We start from the raw sequence: 22,036 nt of genomic DNA on the forward strand, positions 1-22,036 counted from the left end.
GGTAAGGCTAAGTAGGCGTGGAAAAACAGACTCCGACGTCAGAGTCTTTCCCTCCTGCTCACACCTGGTCAAAGTTTCCTTCACTTTCAGCCCAAAAAGGGATGAGCCATCAAAAGGGGTGTTCAGGAATGAAGACTTAAAGGGCTCCACAAAGAAACACAAGCGCATCCAGGAATGTCTTCTGAGAGCAATTCCTGTACCTGTTGCCCTACTCGTTCCATCAGCTGCATATGATATGAGACACATGGACGGGTTCACGATAGAATTTAGGGTAGCAAGCTGGGCAGCAACTTTGTCAGAGGCCCCTGCAGCTACAGTACCCTGAAGAGTATCTCCCAACTGTTAGATATTATGAATATAAAGCTGAAATTAATTATGTTGTAAATATGCTGAAAGAAAAAGTTTGCTTGAATATATGTATAGAGTTTACAATGTGCATTCATACTATATGTATAACAGGCAGGCTTCTCTTCACAGCATCAGAAAATGCCTAAGAAAGCAACACTGGAAAACAAGCATTACATGATTTTCGCATGTTTGTAGAACAAATATCTATTAACAGACATCCTTTTTTATAAATTCAGCAATACGTGATGTTTTTCCAGTAGGAACAGCTTATACAGATGTTTCCTTTCAGAATGGCATCCTCACATCAGCAAAGAGTGCTTAAATCACAAAAGGACAATAGAAAAGTCTAAAACAGGCATTATGTGACTTCCCATAGAAGGCCAGAAAAATATACTGAGGAAATAACAACCTCTTGTGTGCGTGACTAGCTCTGTATATAGCTATTGTAGTAATTCAGTTATGAGAGAGAAGGATAGAGAGAGGTATTTTGTAGAAGTCATCATTCATATCTGTAATGAAGGAAAACTTTGTAAATATATGCTACAAATCTGGCAGACTACATGTGGTTTGTTATAAAATAAGTTATCTGTAACTGTGCTTATAGCTGCAAAATATATTTCTTTATCAGTGTGCAGTTTGAAAGGCTTGGTGCTTTAAACAGACTACAGATGGAGTCATGCAAAGCTATGTGTCTCTGATTCAGCAGTAAACAGCACAGCAAGACTGTGTATCTTAAGAAGACTTCAAATCCACCAAGCAAGCAAGTAAGCAGAGCAGCACAATATAATTTTTCAATGGTGATCCTTTGACGATGTTCCTAGCCTGTATCCAAAAACAGGGGGAGTGAATGGATAATGTCACTCCTGTAAAAGCACAGTAACGTTTATGTGAAGTACTTCAGATTTCTACAGTTTTCAACAGTTTGTAGCAATACAGTTTAATAGATGTCTAAATACGGTGAGACTGCATTGCAGGAAGGTGGAGCCGTTCCATAAATTCTCCAGAAAAGGTACAAGACGAAGTTGTAAGCCTGAATCTGCCAGTTTTGCTGTACCAACTTCACAAGTGACTACAGAAACTTTTCAACCATCTACAGTAAAGCAGCTTGGCCATCTGCCTGTCTGTTGACTGGTAAGAAAATTATTCTGTGTTACATACAGTATGAATGCCATAGAGGTAATAATAACAGAATAAATGTATATACAGCATATTAGCAAATGTAAAACCTTATTAGGGCAAGTTAATAGTAAGGCATTATGCAAATGGATTGCAATTTGATACTAAGGCATTATGCAAATGGATTATAATATTTGACTGGTATCTGAAATAAAATCATGTGTGGTATAAAAATGTTTATTGTGTGTACAATGTCAGAAAAATACAGTGCATGACATTATCCAAAGGTTAGACTGTACAGACAAAAATTGTAAAGGTAAAGAACCAAGAAAAGTTAATATGTTGACATTATATTCAAATGTTAGACAGTTATGTTCTGTCACCAGATGTAAAAGGTTTATTTCAGAGTTGCAACAACAGTCAAATCAGTTACTGATAGAAACTCTAGTACATTTTGTTACAAAGAAATGTAATAAACTTCTAAAAGACAGACACAATGAGTTCAGGAAGCTTAGACAAGTTATACACACATATTTTCAAAAGTGCATAGGAGTTTCAAATTCAGCAGAACAGCTTACTAAAGAATGTCAGAAAGACCATGCAATATCACAGGAAATTCAGCAGCAGTTGCAGGATAAAGGTAATAAATTAGCTCAACTGACAAAGACTGGGAATTTCTTGCATTCACAGTTAATCTGTGCAAAAGAAATATGTTTTATAATATGTTTATGTTTTGAAAATGGTTAAGCATGCATGCTAGGATGGTAGGGACATGACATGCTTGTATAAAGATATACAGATACAAGACAGACATGCATGTGTGTTCTTTTCATCTAGAGTACATTTGTTTACAATGCACAAAAGCAGAAGGCAGACAACAGCAAATATAAATAAACATATGTTATAATTGTATAGTAACACCAAACAGTTAAAGTTCTGAATTTTAAAAATAAATAAAATCACAGATGGTATTAGTCAAACAGTTTTTGTAAAATTAATGGCAGGACAATTAAATAGATAAATAAATAAAAAATAATGAAATCCATGTAAGGTAATTGTAAAATGATGTCTATTTATGTAGTATAAATGCATAGTTATGCAAATCACAATCACATTAAAGGAAAAATGCCAAAAGAATTAATTATAGTTTATAGAGTATGAAATGTGAGTTCAGACCTTCCTAGACTGAATGAATAGTTACAGGAAATGCTGGAAAGATAAGATAAACAACAACACTGATTGCCAGATAAGTAGCTTGAGCTTTTCTAAAGCATCATTGTTATTAAAACATAATTGTTAAAATGTTTACAGGTAACACTATTTGGTAATTGTAATAAAATGCCACAATTGTGCATAGATGCCACTTGTAATCTGTTTGCAAGTAAATGTTAAAAGGACAAAAAACCTCAGTTGCATCAAGTACAGCCAGCAAATGGGCTATAGTATATATACAGTTCAAATCAATTGTGCAGGAGGGTGTAAATACCTACTAGAGGTAATATACAGTGAAAGTTTATTTAGTAACCTACTAAAATAAATGTATAACCATAGTGTTAGGCTGACATACATTCTATTCTCACAGCATAAAACAGGTAAACAGTGCTGAAGTACTACAGGGGAAGGGGTACTTTCTCAGTTTTACACTGACTGTATAAGGGGGAGGGGCACTTTCTCAGTTTTACACTGACTGTATAAGCAGTACTGCACAAGGGTCTGAAATAAAGCTACAGAAAAAATAAACAAGGGTCTGAAATAAAGCTATAGAAAAAATAAACAACAAGGGTCTGAAATAAAGCTACAGGAAAAATAAACAACAAGGGTCTGAAATAAAGCTACATAAAAATAAATAATAAGGGTCTAAAATAAAGCTACAGGAAAAAATATCTCATTCCTTCTTGACAATACTCTTTTAGGGAGAGGAAAAAACAGGTATTAGTGTATTAGAAATACTGGTAAACTGGATTAAACCTGACAGGGTGAGATATTTTACAAGTTGTTAATAGCTATCATAATGGTTATTATTGTATTGTTTAGAATTAGAGATGGTTTAAAAAACAAGAGATGATTTAAAATTGATAAAGCTATACAAGACAATAAAGATATGCAAAATGCATAAATGTTTCTAATAGCAAGAATGGTCACTATTTTTAATATGTTTTTGGCAAAACAATGTTGGTATAAAAAGCATGAATATTTTTAATAATTGTTGAGTATGTAGTTTAAAATAACAGGACATATGGATATGGTATCAATTCCACTAGATATTTCTAAAGAGACATAAACATTTTCCAAGATTTTGCTCAATATTAATGTTATTAAATTTGTAAGATTAGACTAAATGTACTTTATAGTCATTGTATGTACAAATGCAGAAGAATTCAGTACAAATGATAGTCTTTGTATGTACAAATGCAGAAGAATTCAGTACAAATTAAATGAATGTCTAGTAATAAATATGTGTGAAAAAACATGTTTTAAAAAAATGGGTCCAGGATACCTACTAGATTGAAATGCATAAATAGCAAACAGTCTGTGTAAATACATACTGATCAGGATACATCGTAATAAGTTCAAAAGTAATTTGTCAAGTTGTAATATCACTGGTTTTAATGAGCAGTTCAGAGACATGAACACAATGTGATGGTTAAAATGACATTAAAACTGTACATTTTCAGCAGTGCATAAATGCTTGCAGTAGCACACAGTTATCGTCTTATAGTTAATTCAACAGTTGCAAAGAGTTAATGAAACAATTCTAAGTCATAAATTAAATTCTGTGATTGCAAAAGAATAAATTAATCAAGTAAAATTAAAACAGACACAGCTTATAACTGATAAAACATTTTCACAGAATGGTCTGCAAAAGAAAAAGTTGTTAAATACATTCAGGTTTGGTAGTAATACATGTTTTCATTGTATTAACTATGTAAAATTGCATTTTGACTTGTATCAAAAAAGACTAAAGGTTTTATATAAAAATAATGTGTTTTTTATATAGAATGTTTTGAGTATGTTTAAAAACAGAGGGAATTGTTAGATATTATGAATATAAAGCTGAAATTAATTATGTTGTAAATATGCTGTAAGAAAAAGTTTGCTTGAATATATGTATAGAGTTTACAATGTGCATTCATACTATATGTATAACAGACAGGCTTCTCTTCACAGCATCAGAAAATGCCTAAGAAAGCAATACTGGAAAACAAGCATTACATGATTTTCTCATGTTTGTAGAACAAATATCAAACAGACATCCTTTTTTATAAATTCAGCAATACGTGATGTTTTTCCAGTAGGAACAGCTTATACAGATGTTTCCTTTCAGAATGGCATCCTCACATCAGCAAAAGTGCTTAAATCACAAAAGGACAATAGAAAAGTCTATAAACAGACATTATGTGACTTCCCATAGAAGGCCAGAAAAATATACTGAGGAAATAACAACCTCTTGTGTGCGTGACTAGCTCTGTATATAGCTATTGTAGTAATTCAGTTATGAGAGAGAAGGACAGAGAGAGGTATTTTGTAGACGTCATCATTCATATCTGTAATGAAGGAAAACTTTGTAAATATGTGCTACAAATCTGACAGACTACGTGTGGTTTGTTATAAAATAAGGTATCTGTAACTGTGCTTATAGCTGCAAAATATATTTCTTTATCAGTGTGCAGTTTGAAAGGCTTGGTGCTTTAAACAGACTACAGATGGAGTCATGCAAAGCTATGTGTCTCTGATTCAGCAGTAAACAGCACAGCAAGACTGTGTGTCTTAAGAAGACTTCAAATCCACCAAGCAAGCAAGTAAGCAGAGCAGCTCAATATAATTTTTCACCAACTCCTTAAGATCATCTCTTTGCAGCCTAGTGAAATGGGTCAAATAGTTCAGTGAATGGAGTGTAAAAGTCGCTGAACTAAACATGCGTTTCCTATATCTATTCATGATCCTAGACTCTCTATTAGGAGGATGAACAGACGAGGAAGTCTCAGACATTTCCTTTTTTGTGGCCGCCACCACCACCACCACGGCATCAACAGGGACTCCTTTGGACAAAAAGGTTTTATCTGCTGGAGCAGAAATAAACTTATTATGCCTCCGAGGAACAGGCTCCATGGACTCCAGTGACTCCCACGCCCTCCGAGAGACCAGCTGCATGAGCTCATCGAAGGGTGGAGACACCCAAAAGATGGAGGGTTGAGACCCGAAAGCCTTCAGGAGAACTGACTCATCCTCAGTAGGGCTATTGGACTGCCAATCATCCCTCAGCCTAAGGATCTCTAGTACCTCCGCAAAGGAAATATCCTCAGAGGGGGACCCTTCTGACTCATCCAAGTCAGTATCAGATGTTACAGACTCCTGTGGGGAGTCCAAGTGTCTCCTCTTGCACAGTCTCTTCCTGGGGGTCTCCTCAGTGGGAGCCTCTAGGGAGGGCTCAGTAGAGCAGATGTGCCCTGTGGGGCTACCTGAGACTCTGGATCTCTACTACTAGCCTGGACAATTGAAGCAGAAGTCGACACAGGCACTTTGAGAGATAAGGAACCAAGAGACCTGGAGTTGAGGATGTCTTGGGGGACAAGGCTCTCCGCATGGCTTCGAAGGCATCGTGGCCCCGATGAGGAGGAGTTGACAGACCCGAAGGAACCGCCAACCCCTCCCACATGAAGGCCGCAGGCTCCAAGCTGGAGGTAGGAGCTGAGCTCATCCGAGCCAAAGCCCCAAGAGGAAGAGTCACCACTGACAAGTCGGTGCGGCTATCCTCCCCGGACCTGAAAGGAGAGTGTCGGCTCCTAGAGTCCCTGGATGGCATCGAGGACGTCAAAGTAGATGGAACCGAGGACACTGGAGCAGGTCTCGGCTCCAAAGGCTCAACTATCAACAGGTCGGCTCCCTCTGCTCCAAAGGTCTGGTACAGCTCAGAGAAGGAGCAGTCAAGTCAGGGGTAGTGGTCTTTGGTTCCGACGCTAGGGTCGGAGCCGACAACAATTTAGCAAGGCCTGGTGCTCGTAAAAGCGTCTGCACCAATCGATCCATATCCAAATCCAACAGGCTGACAGAAGACCTAGAAGAATGCACAGATGGTGCCGATTGAAGTAGTGGAGAGAGAGGCCTCTGAGATACCAGCTCCAGAGCTGTGGGCCGGCTCCAAAAAGAAGAGACAGTCAAGTCCGAGGTCTGTGGAGCCGATGTCGCAGGATCTTCAAACTGTTTGGATTTCTTTGACTGTTTGAAGTCCTTAGAGTCCCCTGAAGATTTAGAGGACTTGGAGGACTTACTGGCCAAATCCTGGTCACTCAACGCTTCATGAAATGGATGCTTTAACAAGCCTCTGTCGACTAATTTCCTTTTCTTCTCCAGTAACACCCTAGAAGAAAAAGAGTGACAAATACTGCAAAACTCCTGTAAATGGGCATCTCCTAAGCAGTAAACCCAAATTACATGGCCGTCAGTAACAGACATTTTTTGCCTGCAGTCTGCACACTTTTTAAACTCGGACATTGGGTGCTTATCCTTGTCATCAGCCATATCCAATAATCAATGTAGCTTAGGCTTAAACACAACACAAACACACAATAATCCTAAAAAAAAGTACTCAGTATATACACTACTAAAGAACCACACCTAGGCTCTAAAAGCACACCACACAAATAAGCCTGGAAAAAACACCAAAGAGAGAACTACGCTCTAAACTGTAAAGAGAACACACACTCTATGAACTATGGCCCAAAAGCAAAAGGCCAACACTAAGCTAAAAATATAAAGTTATAATCTATATAAATTGCAGAAAGATCTAAACTAGGCCAAAAAACACAAGGCCGATAAAACTACACTAAGTACACACACGGGAAAGGGGAGCTTTCAAGAAGCTATACAAGACTACACTAACAACTATTAGAAATAGAAAAAATTTTTTTAGAAATAACTTGCAAAATACGGTTTTGAAGAAATATTGGCTTGAGCAAAAACTGGAACCTCTGATCAGATGCCGCTGCAAACTAGATCTGGTGTAATTCTCAGAGCATCATGGGATAAGGGGCTTGGCCTAGAGCTACTGGTAAACCTAGAGCGTTGCAAATGGCCGATCCGAACCCATCAGTAAAGAATGAATGGCGAGATTGAACTTCACATTTAGTATTTTGGTCTTCATTACCAAAAGACATTGATGAAGTACTTTCTTCTTGTTCAGTATGCAATAGGTCTACAGTTGCAGCTGGCATCGGAGTGGATCAACACTACTTGGTTTTGGTAGACTCTTAATCAAATTGGTTTGAGAAAGATCTACAATCTAACCCAACACCCACTGTTGTTATTACGAAGTTGAAACGTCATTTCTCAGTTCATGGTAGTCCACACAAAGTTCTTTCTGACAATGGTACTCAATTTGCTAGCCAGCTGTTTTCAGAAATTTGCAAATGAATGGGGACTTTGTACATGTCACTAGTAATCTTGAATATCCTCAATCAAATGGGCTGAATGTGCAGTGCAAAGCAATTACCTGAAAGGTCAAAGCGTGAATATACCAATGTGTTCTTGAATTTGCTTAATCTCAGAATCATACCTTGTGACAATATTCTTGGCTCACCTGCTCAAAGACTACTTTCCAGGTAAACTAAAACTACATTACCATTACTTCCAATTTACTGAAGCCTAAACCCAAGAAGAATCAAACCATCAAGGCTCAATTGGTTAAGTAATACCCAGAAATCTAGCTACAAGAGATCTAGCAGATTACTTCGTCCACTGGGGGAAAGAGACGTTACGAATCAAGACAATGAAAGGTTTTGATTAAATTGGACAGATTACATGCATCTGTGCAAGCCAAGAACCTACCTGGTGAACTCTGAAGGTGTGGACTATAGGAGGAATCATAGACATATTTTTCCTGTACTAGAATCATCACCATCACAGCATTGTTTCTGTGATGCAGACTTCAAATCTAAGAGTGACTCAGACACTATTCCCATACCAAAATGTGTTCAAATTTCTGATTCCATTCCAGAAAACGTTCCAAACATTCCACAGGTCAAACATTTTAGAGAGAGAGTTCCAGTTGCTAAATCTAATCTCCAGTTTTATGTTGCATAATACGGACGAATATCAAAGTCTAGTGTGAAACATGCAGCGACGTGGACTTGATTTTGTGTGTGTGTGTGTGTGTGTGTGTGTGTGTGTGTGTGTGTGTGTGTGTGTGTGTGTGTGTGTGCGCGCGCGCACTTAGTATTGTATAATGTATGAAGGAGAATTACCTGTGACTTCTGTAGGCTAAATAGACTCAAGAGTCATATGATCTATTTCTTAAAGAGGGAGGATGTAGATCAGTGTGCAAGTGAAGTGTGCAGTATCTTTAAGAAGCCTGTCACGGCTGTATGTTGTTGTTGTGTCTTTTTGGCTTTTCCCAGATAGGGGTCACCAAAGTGGAACTCCGGTCCGCTAATGATTGGCAGTAGATTTTTATGACGCCAAGTTGCCAGCCTGATGCCCAACCTTCAGCGAAGGCATGCCCATTCATGCATGTCTTTTGGAGGCCACTCGACCGCGGGGAGGACATGCAGACTCCACACAGAAGGCACTCCAGCCGAGAATCGAACAGGAGAACCTCTTGCTGTGAGGCAACAACGCTACTGCTGTACCACCGCTACACGTGCACATATAAATTCCAGACACGTGTAACCCCTAGTGCCATTTTGAAAGAACAGAGTGAGAGCATGCATGATAGCAGTTTTTAGTTTGTATACAAGTTACTTACGTTAAAGTCGATCAACTTCTATAGTGATGTGTTTGTATAAAATAAAGCTGCTTGAACAGAACCCATGAAGACTCTTTTACTGTGTCAAAAGTAGGAGAGTGACAGATACTTAGCCTAATGGCTGAGGAAGAGGCATGAACCGTATAATTGATACACCAAATATGAAAAGACACTTCAGTATGCAGACTAGCAGCAAGTTTGTTCTGTGGTAATTTACTCCAATAAATCCCTTGCATACATCTTGCCTCCTTCAAAATGAGGTCATATGTTGATGTACAGTGCAGGAAGAAGTCACCCACGCTTTGTTATGCTGGCCAAGTCTACAGCTAACCTTGGCAGGATACTCCATCTGTTAGTAATATTACAGCAGTGATCTAAGGAAAGGCACCAGGTGGGCTGCCTCTAGAAGAGATGCAGAGTCAAGTCCTTTTAAGACTCCACAAGAGACCACAGCTCTGGCAGAATGTGCTTTGACCAGGTCTTGAAGTGCTTTTCCATGGAATGTGTAGCAGAAAGAGGTGAAAAGGGATTACCACCTAAATATTCTGTTTTTAAACTAAAATGCCCAGTGTTTTTCCTTCATGAGAGATGCAGAGTTGGTCAGCTTTTCAGATAAAATTTCAGCTGTCGGCATTTGGCAAATTAACTATTTACACACTATCTTCAGGATTAGGAAAATGCAGGAAGATGTAAAGACTGGGTCAAAATCAGCTCAGTTACAACTTATATCATAGGTAAGGTTCATAGTGTGTCATTATGGAAGAGTACACAAGACAGCCTGTAACTCAAACACTTTTGAGATGTTAAAGCCACTAATAAAGCTGCATTCCAAGTCAAGAATATTAAAATGCAGAAAAGGTTGGTTCAAAAGTAGACAAGTTTAACTTTTTGTGGCCATAATTCATATCCCAGTGAGGAATGCACTTCCAAGGTGGTCGGATCTGGAAAATGCCTTTACAAAATTGTCTGACCTCAAATATGAAGAAAGAATGGGATCACTAGGCAGGCAAGCTGAAATGGCTAACAAATGCTCTTTGACAGAGGTATATGCTAAACATAAGTTGAACAGCTCGCACTAATATTTGCAGATAAGGGTGCCTACTTGGTATATATCCTGCTCTCTGTTGCAGCACCAAGCAGAAAGTTTTTTACCCACTTAGAAACATAAGGTTTTCTTATCTCCTTTACTACCTGTAGCATGTCCTCAGAGTAAAGTGCCTGAAAGATATTAGAAGACTATCAGCCATCCAAACTGTGAGGGTCAATGTCTTTAAGGTTTGGATGGATGCAAGTGAACACTTATGTTGTGTGAGCAAGTCTATCCCGTGCTTAAGTGAAAAAAAAAGAGAGAATTAATGCTGTCTGGGACAAAAGAGAGTCACAAGTAACATCTATGAATCATCTTTCTGAATCTTCAACATGATCTTTAGAATGAATGAAAAGAGAAGGAAGACAAACAGGAATTTCCCTTTCCATGGAAAAGATAAGGCATCCATTTTCTAAGCTTCTCAGCTGGAGCTCTGATGCAAAACAGTTTGAGCTGTTTGGTTACAGTGGATGCAGAGACCTACCTGAGGAGTTCCCCACTGATGGGCAAACAAAAGGAAGATCTTTGGGTTCAATATTCCATCGATGAGGGTCTGTCTTAGATCTGCTCAAGACAAGTGCCAATGAGTTTTGTTCTGAGGGAATGTACATGGCCTGTAGAAAAAGACTGTGAGGAACTGCAGAACCAAGCCATCATAGTAAGCCTGCAAAGGGTTATGACTTTGCTCCCCTGTTTGTTGATGAACAACATGGCTGTGGCATTGTCTGTTAGAATTTGAAGAGGTCTTGGGTTCCCGGTGTGATACAGAGTCTGGAAGGTGAAGATCTAAGTACATGATGTCTTGTATGAACCATACTCTCTGAACTTTAAAACCTTTTAAACAGGCCCCTCATGTGAAATGTAAAGCATCTGTTGATGACATTTGCTGGGAGGAAGTAAGAAAAGTAACTCCTGGATTGATTTTTATCTGACTGATCCACAAATAGTTCTGTCTTCACAAACTGCAAGAGACAGATCAGAAAGGCTAGAGAATAACAGTGTTGTACCCAAATTGAGGTACCACTGAGTCTTCCCTCAGGTAGAGTCTGTCATATTGGATCATATGAACTGTGGATGACATGACACCCAGGGTTATCAAAATTTCTCTCGATGGAGTACTTATTAGTCAGGGGCTGAAAGAAAATTAACGTTTTTCTGGAGGAAGGAATGCAATAATGTTGGAGGCATTCAGAAGAAATCCTAGGAACAACAGACACAGAGTTCCAGTGTAATTTTCTTGGGTGCTCAGAGTGAATCCAAGTTACAGAAAGGCTAGATCTGAAATCCAAGTCCTGAAGAAGTTTTTGAATTGAAGTGGCCTGAAACAAGCAATCATTTAAGTATGGATAAGTATACTTACCTTGGATACTACAGAATGTTATGACAACAGCTAAGCATTCTGCAAAAACCCTTATGACCATAGTAAGCCCAAGGGACAAAGCAGTAAATTGAAAGTGATATCACAGCACACAATATCTTAAAAACTGTCTGCATTTGGAATAAACAGGGATATGCAGATGTGTCTTGCAGGTTCAAGGTTACTAAGAAAGCTCAAGGAAAGATAAGAGGAAAAAGCTTTTCAAGGGTTAATGTATTGAACTTTGGAGCTTTAAATCTCATAAGGTATTGGGGGGTTAACAACATTTAAGTCTGCACCCATTCTTTATCACGTCCAAAACCCAAGTATCTGAAGTTATTGTTTTCCAAAGGAGGGGCAAGAGTGTCACCCTACCAGGTTGGAAAGGGACAGGGCAAGGTGGAGGGGGAATAGTCAGAAACTAGTCCCTTTGCCAGCAAAAGATCCTTTGGATACTTTGATTCAGATCTGACTGTGCCCTGCCATTTCTTCTCTCTTTTTTTTTTTTTTTTTTTTTTTGAGAATGTCTTTCCGTTCTCATTAAGGTCTTTGTGATTTTTGAAAAAAATGGCCCAGATACAGAGAGCTAGTTCCTCTGAAGTTTAAGGATGGTGGAAGACAACTGTTTAAAGTCCTTCATTATCTTCCCCCTCTTTTTCGCTAATGTCTGGAAAATCTAAGCTCAGACTTACCAAACAGGTTATGTTTCTCTAAAGTAGCATCCAGTAGCTTCATTTTGATATCATGAGGAAGTGAATACCTTTTGAGAACTGAACACTAGCAGCTGTCCTAGAAAAGGCATCAGCAGCAACATACCCACAATTTGACAGAATGCCTTGCAATTTGGAAGGATGAATTATAAATGCCCACCAAGGAAGATTTAATGTCCGTGTCTGGAATGTTTACAGTCTTGTCTGAGTCAGGAATGTTAAAGATCAGTATAGATATACAAAGAGAGAGAGAGCACTGAAATGGTCACATAAGTCTGACAGTTGATAGGATGGAAGGGCAAGGTGGCAGACATGTTTTTTTTTTTACCTTATCTGTCCATGCCCTTTGCTTAACTTTATTTTTAGGTCAGGAAGTAGTAGAAGGAAGGAATTTGGAAATCTTACGCAATTCCACAGAAACAACTGCAGGGTCTGAAGTAGGATTTTTATGTAAATACCTATGATTCTCAGGGTACCATATTAAAAGCTTTCTGGCTTCTTAGGAGCAGGTGGCTGTGAGTCAGGGAACTACAGAAGCAGATAAAAAGTATCCTCTAGAACCTCAAAAAAACAGGGGAAGCAGGGGAAATTGGCAGTGGGTTTTGGAACTTCAATACCCATAATGTTGTAATATATTTTCTGGTATTCAGATACTTGCTGACATTTCCACTTAAAGTGTTACATAATTTTATACAAGGTACTGCCCAAAGTAAGTTCTTCATGAGTGGAGTCTGAAGATGGTATCATCCACTTCAAACTCATAGCCAAAAGGAGATTTTATTTGGGATGAGTCATCCAGACCCTCTTGGCTCTGAAGAAAGCTCTTCTTCAATGTGCAATTCCCTGTTCCCTTTATGAGATGTTGAAGCAGAGGAAGAATCAAACTGAGGGGGGTTTAATGCCATAAGGGAATTAAAAAGTCCTTAAGAAACCACTCCTGCTGATCAGGGGAAGGAGTTGGAGGACAGACACTTTTTTACTTTTTGTCTTAGGAGTCTCCGAAGAAACCATATGATTAATTTCCTCCAGTTGGCTTTGTCTTCTTGGACATGAAAATTACAATTTTTTCTCAGGAAAAAAAAACAAAAAAAGAAAAGAAAAGAAAAGGGGAAGGACCCTAACAGGGTACTTAGCTGTCCACATTTAATCCAGATGGAACAGACCATATTGCTGACAGACCATGATGCCAACAAATGGTTCATTCACAGACTGGTGGTAAGAAAGGTCTAAGGCTTTTCATGCCCGTACGTCCCTTAAGTACCAGCATATAGGCTTGAGCATAGGTTATAGGACGGACATGTGTGAGAGAAAGATGCAACAGTACCTTTTTGCAGACTATGTTCCATAAGTCAGAAATGCTACAACAGTGATCTCACGTATGAATACTTTGACAGAAAACTGCCTTACAAATACAACATGGATTTACTACAAGAGACATTTTTAAAACTAAATACCTCCCTTTGTCTATTCAAAAATAATCTTAAACAATTTTTTAAGTCACATTGGCTATGCCCATGTATTAATCCTGACTAGTCCTCTTAGACACATAACTATAACCTACTCCACCTGTTCTTACTAGGCCCTACTCTCGTTTTTCAACCGTCCACCAAATTCTATCTCTGCTGGTTCTACAGTAATCAAGTTCCTCTTTGTCTGGTTGTAAGGGCTAGGATCTTGTAACTAGATATAGTAACATTATTGCATTTTGAGTTGTAATTAAATCACGCTGTTGGCAAATGTAGCTAAACCAAAGCAAAGTATAAATCATGTGAATGTGTATTTATCTGTATGTAAATTAACGTGTACTCTTTTCTCTGTGGAGCTTTTCTCCCAGGGCCTCCGCTGAAAATAGGCATGCATCCAGTCGGACCATCCCGGTCAACAAATGTAAAATAAATAAAAATAAATTAATAAAATTCCACAAATAAATTATTAAGGCTATGGATTAGGGATTACAAATGGATACTGATGTCTAAAGTATATGATCCTTTGCTGCAGAGGAGGTTTAATACATTTAAAAAGATATGGTGACTGGGGAGAAATATATATCATAAGTCAAAGACAGATTACTGGAGGGGGTGAGGTTAGAAGTGATAGTCACTGCAAAGATCAGGACCGTGATTCTAAACAGTGTCATGCAGACTGTCTGAAAGGGCTCTTCTGCAACATCACTTAATATTTTTGTGAGGAGGATTGCCATCTGCAGGGAGAGAGTCATACTTCTACTTAATTATCCATCACTTCTGAAGTCATTGCACCTCAGTGAAAGGCACACAGTAACTTTGATGAATCAACAAATCACATAGTCAGCCAGGATTATTCACAAATCACTATGCTGGTCTAAATCATATAACTCCCAGAGACTGTTTTAACAAGGTATGGAAAACAGCACTATACAAGGATCAGTTTTCGATCCTCTGTGTTTGACCATACCACTACCAATCATTTATTTATTTTACATGTGTTTATCGGGAAAGTCCAACTGGGACAGAAAGTGCCCATTTTCAGTGGAGGCCTGGGAAGAAAAACTCCACACTCACAATCTTCTAACAGGTCTTGAGAAACAGAATAGGTGGTATGTGCTGTAGGAAAATAAATAAAAGGTAAATGAGTAAGGCAAAGATCACCGCCTGAAAATAAAACAAAATGTAATCATTGCATTTAGCCTCATAAGAAAAATAAAATGCATATCTGTTCATTAATGAGGTTTGATTCTATAGAAATGAGGCTATTTTGAATCTGTGCAAGACATTTGAATACCCATGCAGTTTTGCAGTCCTTTCAACACATTTTCCTTTCTCTGAATGCTCTGCAGTGCCTTAACCATCCCTGTATTTAATGAAGAAGAAAGGCTGTGGTAGCACTATATTAACTTTGAAAGAAAGAGCACAAAGGTTTTAGAAAAAGAAATGCAACTTTATTAGAAAAAAGTTCAATTCAGACATATAAACTGAGATTAAAATATGGCATAATTGGAAAACTGACATTTTCTATAATGGAAAGGGTTTTTGTCCATAAACTACTGCCCATGAAATTCCCTGCATAACACAGAGTCAGAACCTGAAACTGTAAATGGGTTTAGGTCCAGCTGGGAAAGAAGGTACAGGGTGGTAAAAGGGAAGGAAAGCTGTAAACAAGTTAACTATATACAGGTTTTGCAGACAAAGGTCTTTTTCTTTTCTTTTTTCTGACTGATAGATGCCAATGATCCCTTTACCTTTATGAATGGGATTGGACCACATTTGCCACTGTCAAATAGAGAATACTGTTGCTATTTGTAAGGGACAGAGTTCCTTCCCTTTCTCTTTTAAAAAGTTAATGCATGCCCTCCCCCCCTCCCCGAGGAAGAAAAGATTTCTTACAAGATGCAGACGTTTGATTTCTATCATGTCAGGCCTTTTTCAGTAATGCTAGGGATTCCTGAACCTCTAAAGTTCTTTACCAAAATCATTTTTAAACAGTCTGCACCTTCCCAAACACCCACACTTAATAATTAATGGAATTACCAAATTGAAGGTTTAATTTCAGTTTAGCTTTGCAAGACGTCTGTTAGAAATGTTTTTTTTTTCTTATGTATCTGCTGAGATTTAACTACACTTGTCTCATTTAATTTAATTTTTTATCTAATACATCTAAACCCTATATGAAACTATCACAGAAATTGCAACACTACGGAGAGAGGGTACAGAATATCTTGAAATAAGTGGCAATGATTTTTAGCATCTATCGGGTAAGCATGCATGCCCATAAACATTATGATAGCTGTTCTAAGAAATTTTCTTCACTGTGGTACATCTCCACAGCACTGAGGGGTGGAACTAAATCTAGCTAAGATGACCAGAGTTTAATCAGTGGCTTGGATGTTAGAGGACTAGGAAAAGGAAAGTGGGAAAGGAACAGCTTTTATCTCGCCAATCCATGGAGGAGGGTTCAGGTTTGCTTGCAGCTGGAAGCTTCTCAGTGGAGACTAGTAAGCATTCCTCAGTGGCAAAGAAAGCTACCATTCATTTATTAGTCAGTGGGCATGAGTTGGTATGTTTATTCAGAGCAGTAATTTGCTCATGTGGTATATGCACATACTGCATCATTTAAAACCACCCTTCCCTTTCATTCCAAAATCCTCATCCTGACTACATATTAAGCTCACCACCTTCATAAAAAGTAGCTGGTGATCTTACTATAATCAAAAAAATGTCCAGTAAAGGACATTATCTCAGTGGTGGAGGAAGGGTTCATCTATTCTTATGGTTATGACGGTACTTTATTATACTGTCCCGACATATTAGCTGGGATGGGGAGAAGGGAAAAAATGAGCAAAAGGTTGATGGGGAAAATAGAAAAAAAAAACATTTTTCTCTGTGAAAGTGGCAAGCTTAAGTCACCTCACTGGTTCATAAAACAAAGGCAGAAGAATGAAGGTAAACCTGCCAAAGCATCAAGGAAACAGAAGGAAAACATTATAAGAAAAGGAAAGTAAACCCGCACATACACATCACATATTCTAAGCAAGCACAAACTCAGGCTAGTACTTGTTTCTTCACCATAAAAATAAAAAAATGGTGACAAAACAAATAAACCAAGAAAATAACAGTTCCTGATTTGGAAAAGGTAAACAGCTGTTCAAACTAAAGACTGTAAAATCCAAGATAAACAGAAAACCTTTACCTCCTATTTTGTTTTCACTGATGTCAGTGAGTGAGTCTACCTCTGTTAGTGCTGCAGTGATAGGAGGACTACTTGAGTCATCCCTTCTAAGTTCATCCTTGGAGCCATAGCCTTGGTCCGACTGGCCACCTATTAAAAAAAAAATACACTTGCTTTTATAACAGAAACAATGCTTACAGACAGCTTAAATCTAATGGAGTGAAAAATCTGCTCCACACAATATATATGTAAACTCAACTGTTAGCGCAAGATCACAAACTGCAGTAATGGAAGTACTCACATGGCACTCCAATTAATGAATATACTATGCTGTGGGATAAAATGCTGAAAATTGGTTACGTTAAGCTGCATTCACCATAAATAATAAAGGTTCAGAACTTTCAGAATCTTTCAATACTTGCACTTAACAATTAAGGTACAGAGGATTATGATTAGATCTGATCATGACAAGGATGTCAAGTGCTCAAGACATGGATGTTACGAAATTCAGCTAGTGAGTGAAGCTCAAGAGGGGAACACTGAAATCTAAGATGAGAACATAATTTCCATGGTTATTGGAAAGATCAAATCGTAATTCTTTGTAATGTGTGGAGCTTTACCGACTCCCATGTGTTACAAAAGTTACCAAAAAATTTAGCAACAGTTAAAAGTTTTACAGCTAACCACTGCCACACACAGAGCTGTCACCCAAGAAGTGCATAAGGAAGCTGCTAAAGACTTCATCTGGACTTTTACTTGCTGTTTATGTAACAGCACTCACCATGTACTTTTACTGGCTTTCAAAGCAAGTAAAACACACTGGCTTTTTTGTAACAGGTAGTACATGGCGTAATAAAACTCCATTGTGCTACAAACGTTGCAAATGAATCTCCCTGATCACGATCAGTTATGTGTTCTTGACATGCATGAAAAGATTCACCTCTTGAGCTGTGCTCTCAAGGTAAGTTTCTTGGCATGCATGTTTCGAACACACAATGTGGTTATGATTGGAGACCTGATCAGAACCCTCGGTGATATGCACCCTTATGTCGGCAGAAAATTGCTTAACAACCTATCCTTTATCAGATTTTGGGACATAATCATTGGACTATATACACTACATTAGTTTTGCTCCTAAATTGAAGTCAGCAGTGCCCAAATAGTCCCTGGCTTGTAAAAACCTCCTAAATAAAAAATCTGGACTCTTCACCAGTAGTCTGCAAAATCCAAGAGTGGGTTTGCCCCGCTCCGCTTCGCCCTCGCTTCGCTCGGGCTCGCTCCGCTCCCCACCCTGCCCCCTTATCCCACCCGCCCCCACTACCTCTAGATTTATAGCCACCTGGCCACGCCTACTTCCTCTCCCACCCACTAGACTTCCTCCCTACCAACTCCCGCCCCATCACACCATCACCATGCCCAAGCCAATAGGGATAATTATTCTAATTATCCCACCACTCATTTTATTACCCTATCTCTTAACAAGTTATGAACACCTGTCCCTATCAGGATTCCACTACCCAAATTATCGCACAAGTTCCCCCTCCCCACCATCTATAGACGAATTCTTCCCCAATAATACAACCCCCAAAACAACTAAACTGAGTGATCTGTACCTAAAAAAGCAACACCATATAACTACCAAAACAAAGCTAGGTCTAAAATTACTATCCAAAGTTCTAAAATTAATAGAATACCTAAGGAAAAACATCACCAAAGATGGAGATATCCATCCCAACCCAGGCCCTACCAGTTCAACAGAGCCCACTCAACATCCAATCTCCCTTAGACCAGCTAACTCTCTACTCATTTGTCACTTAAACATAAGAAGTCTGAACAACAAGGTTCACAACTTACATGCCATGCTTGCAACCTACTTACCTGACATCATGTGTCTAACTGAAACTTGGCTTAAACCATCAACCAAAGACAATCAGATAATGTCACCTGGGTTCAACATACTCAGAGCTGACCGATTAAAGAAAAGAGGAGGTGGGATAGCTGTCCTATATAAAAACACGCTTAACATCCTAACTCACCCCAAACAACCACCACAGGTTGCAAATGCTGAAATTTTAGCTCTAAAAATACAATTAAACAAGCAAAAAAGCATAAACCTAATTGTTACCTATATACCCCAGGGAACAATACTGAAACTTTAGAAGCCATCTTAAATTGGATAGATAACAACTACCCACAAGAAACAGTAGTCCTGGGAGATGTTAACATTGATTGGAACAAATGCTCCGCACAGTCCAGTCCTATTTCCTTAAATCTCCATGGTTTCTCTCAGGTTATAACCACTACCACCAGACTAGGTAATAATAAACAAAAGGAAAGCATACTTGATTGGGTGCTCATCAAGGAACACCCGCAAAAATATACCCCGGGGACTCTCCCCAATGATCTTAGTGATCATTTGCTTACTTACATTAGGAAAGATAACCCAACCAATGCTAGCTTACCAGTCTATAGAACAGTCAGAAACAAAAAAAAATTTGATCCTCTAAAATTTAACATGGCACTCAAACACTGTAACTGGTCAACATTGAAATCCCTTCCCCTAGACGAGGCAGTCTCACATTTTAATCAAACATTTCTTACCCTACTTGACTCTCATGCCCCCAAAAGGGTATCCAGAATTAAAACTCACATAGCACCATGGCTAACCTCAGAATCCAAAACCAAAATAACTAATAGGGACAAAGCATGGAACAAATGGCGTACTACCAAGTTACCACTAGATAGGATCATCTTCCAGCAAATGAGGAATGAAACCAAAAAGGCCACCACCCAAGATAAGAAAAACTACTTTCACCACCTACAAAACAAAAACCAAAAGAACCCTCAAAAATTCTGGGCAGGATTGAACAAACTTCTCCAACCAGGAAAACCCACCACTCCTACCCCTGAAACTCTATCTGATAAGAACCAAGAAGAAATAGCTAACAACTTTAATACCTTCTTCACCGAAACAATTCAGTTACTAGCTAACCAACTACCTACCCCCTCTACCACACCTAACAATATGACACCTAACTCTGCACTATCCTTTAACCTCCAACCCATATCCACTGCCTTCATCCGATCCTGTTTGAAAAAACTAAAACCAACTACCCTCTCAGCAGACCTTCTACCTGCAGAATACCTGCAAATTGCTGCAGATGTCATAGCGTACCCTATTTCAATATTAATTAATAGAACCATTACCGAGTCTACTATCCCAGCAATCTGGAAAATATCTTACGTCATTCCTCTTCATAAAGGAGGAACATCCACCGAACTCTCTAACTATAGACCAATTGCTATACTATCACCACTTGCCAAAATCATGGAAAAGTGTGTGCATAACCAACTCATGTCCTACCTCACCCAAAACAAGCTACTAACTGATTGTCAGCATGGATTTAGACCCAACCATAGCACGACTACTGCCCTCCTCTCTTTCACAGAGAAAATTAACCATAACCGAAATAACAAAAATATCTCCTCAGCTCTCTTTTTAGACATGTCGAAAGCCTTCGACATGGTAAACCACCAGCTACTTCTCAAAACCTTATCAACCTTACAACTAAACACCCAAGTCCTAAACTGGTTTCAGGCCTACCTCGTAGGTAGACAACAGGCAGTTATGTGGCAGAACAAACTCTCCTGCCTATTACCGAATAGTATAGGCGTACCCCAGGGGTCCATCCTAGGTCCTCTTCTGTTCTCAATTTTTATAAATGACCTCCATACAGTTATCCCCGAAGCCACCTGTATTCAATATGCAGATGACTCAACTATCATCTGTTCTAATCCTATCCTTGACAACCTTCTAATAACCACCCAACACTGCTTTACCAAAGTTGAAAATTGGCTAACTAACCATCAACTCATCTTAAACCCAAAAACCCAACTTCTCCTTTTCCACCCATCCAACCCTACACCTTTCACACACTTTACCATACAATCTAACAATGGTACCATTATTTCTCCTACTACCAACGCTAAACTATTAGGAGTAAGTATCGACAATAAACTACGGTTTGACACCCACATCAACCAAACTATTAAAATGGTTAACAAAAAACTTGGTTCTTTATATAGGTTAAAAACCTTCCTAACTCCAGCCGCTAGGTTAGCTACTGCCGCTCTCACCTCCTATCCACCCTACTATCGCCTCCCCAATCCTTACAAACCTCAACAAGTCTGACCTCAATCGTCTTTCCACCTCTTATAATCACATTGCTAGATTCATCACTGCCCTACCTTACAGAACACATCATTGCATCAGCCTGAAAAAACTTGACTGGCCAGAACTCCTAATCTATTACTGAAATACCAACTCATTGAAGCCTTTAAAATCCTGAAACATCCAGATAACACCCCTGCACTTAATAACATCCTAATCCCTTACTCCAACCTAAGCTCTCTTCGCTCATCTAACAAACTCTTAATACAAACTTGCAAGTCCCATAACCTAGGTGGCGATTCACTCTACTCTAATATTATTGGCAAAGTATGGAATTCTCTTCCCCAGAAGCTTACCTCCTTACAATCACTAGCACTATTCAAAAAAGAACTAAAAATCCACCTTAAATCACACTGGCTTTGTCCATGTACAAACCCTGACTAACATTCACATGAGTTTTTCCTATAAGTAAGCATTTTCTGTGTTACTCAACTAAGTGTGAATAAACCTGAATGTAATGCAATGTTACCATTTGTACCTAATATTGTTATTACCTGCTCATTTTGTATACAATGTGATATGTCTTTATGTACCTTGATTAACCTTGTTGGAGCTTTTCTCCCCGGGACTCCGCTGAAAATGGACATGTATCCAGTCGGACTATCCCGGTCAACAAATGTAAAATAAAAAAAATAAATAAATAGTCATAAAAAACAAATTTCATAACGAAAAAAGTAAATAAAACTGTGGACCAGCAAGATGTTTTAAGTGTACACCATCACTGTTCAGAATGAGAGGATATTGTGAATTGCATCTTAAAATTAGTTATTACATTCAGAAAGTGCTCTCAATGTAACAAATG

The 22,036-nt window shown here is 38.6% G+C and overlaps 1 protein-coding gene across 1 annotated transcript in view; it reads right to left on the reverse strand.

Moving 5' to 3' along the window:
* Positions 1-22,036, reverse strand: part of DENND4C (DENN domain containing 4C) — a 2,492,302-nt gene that overhangs the window by 1,237,897 nt on the left and 1,232,369 nt on the right. Inside the window, exon 18 of the mRNA XM_044061083.1 lies at positions 17,025-17,153. Coding sequence (XP_043917018.1) covers positions 17,025-17,153 — 129 coding nt within the window. The remainder of the gene's footprint in view (positions 1-17,024; positions 17,154-22,036) is intronic.

The sequence above is a fragment of the Protopterus annectens genome, chromosome 2.part0 (assembly GCF_019279795.1).
Source record: "Protopterus annectens isolate FY-2018-M chromosome 2.part0, PAN1.0, whole genome shotgun sequence".
Lineage (NCBI taxonomy): Eukaryota > Metazoa > Chordata > Ceratodontiformes > Protopteridae > Protopterus > Protopterus annectens.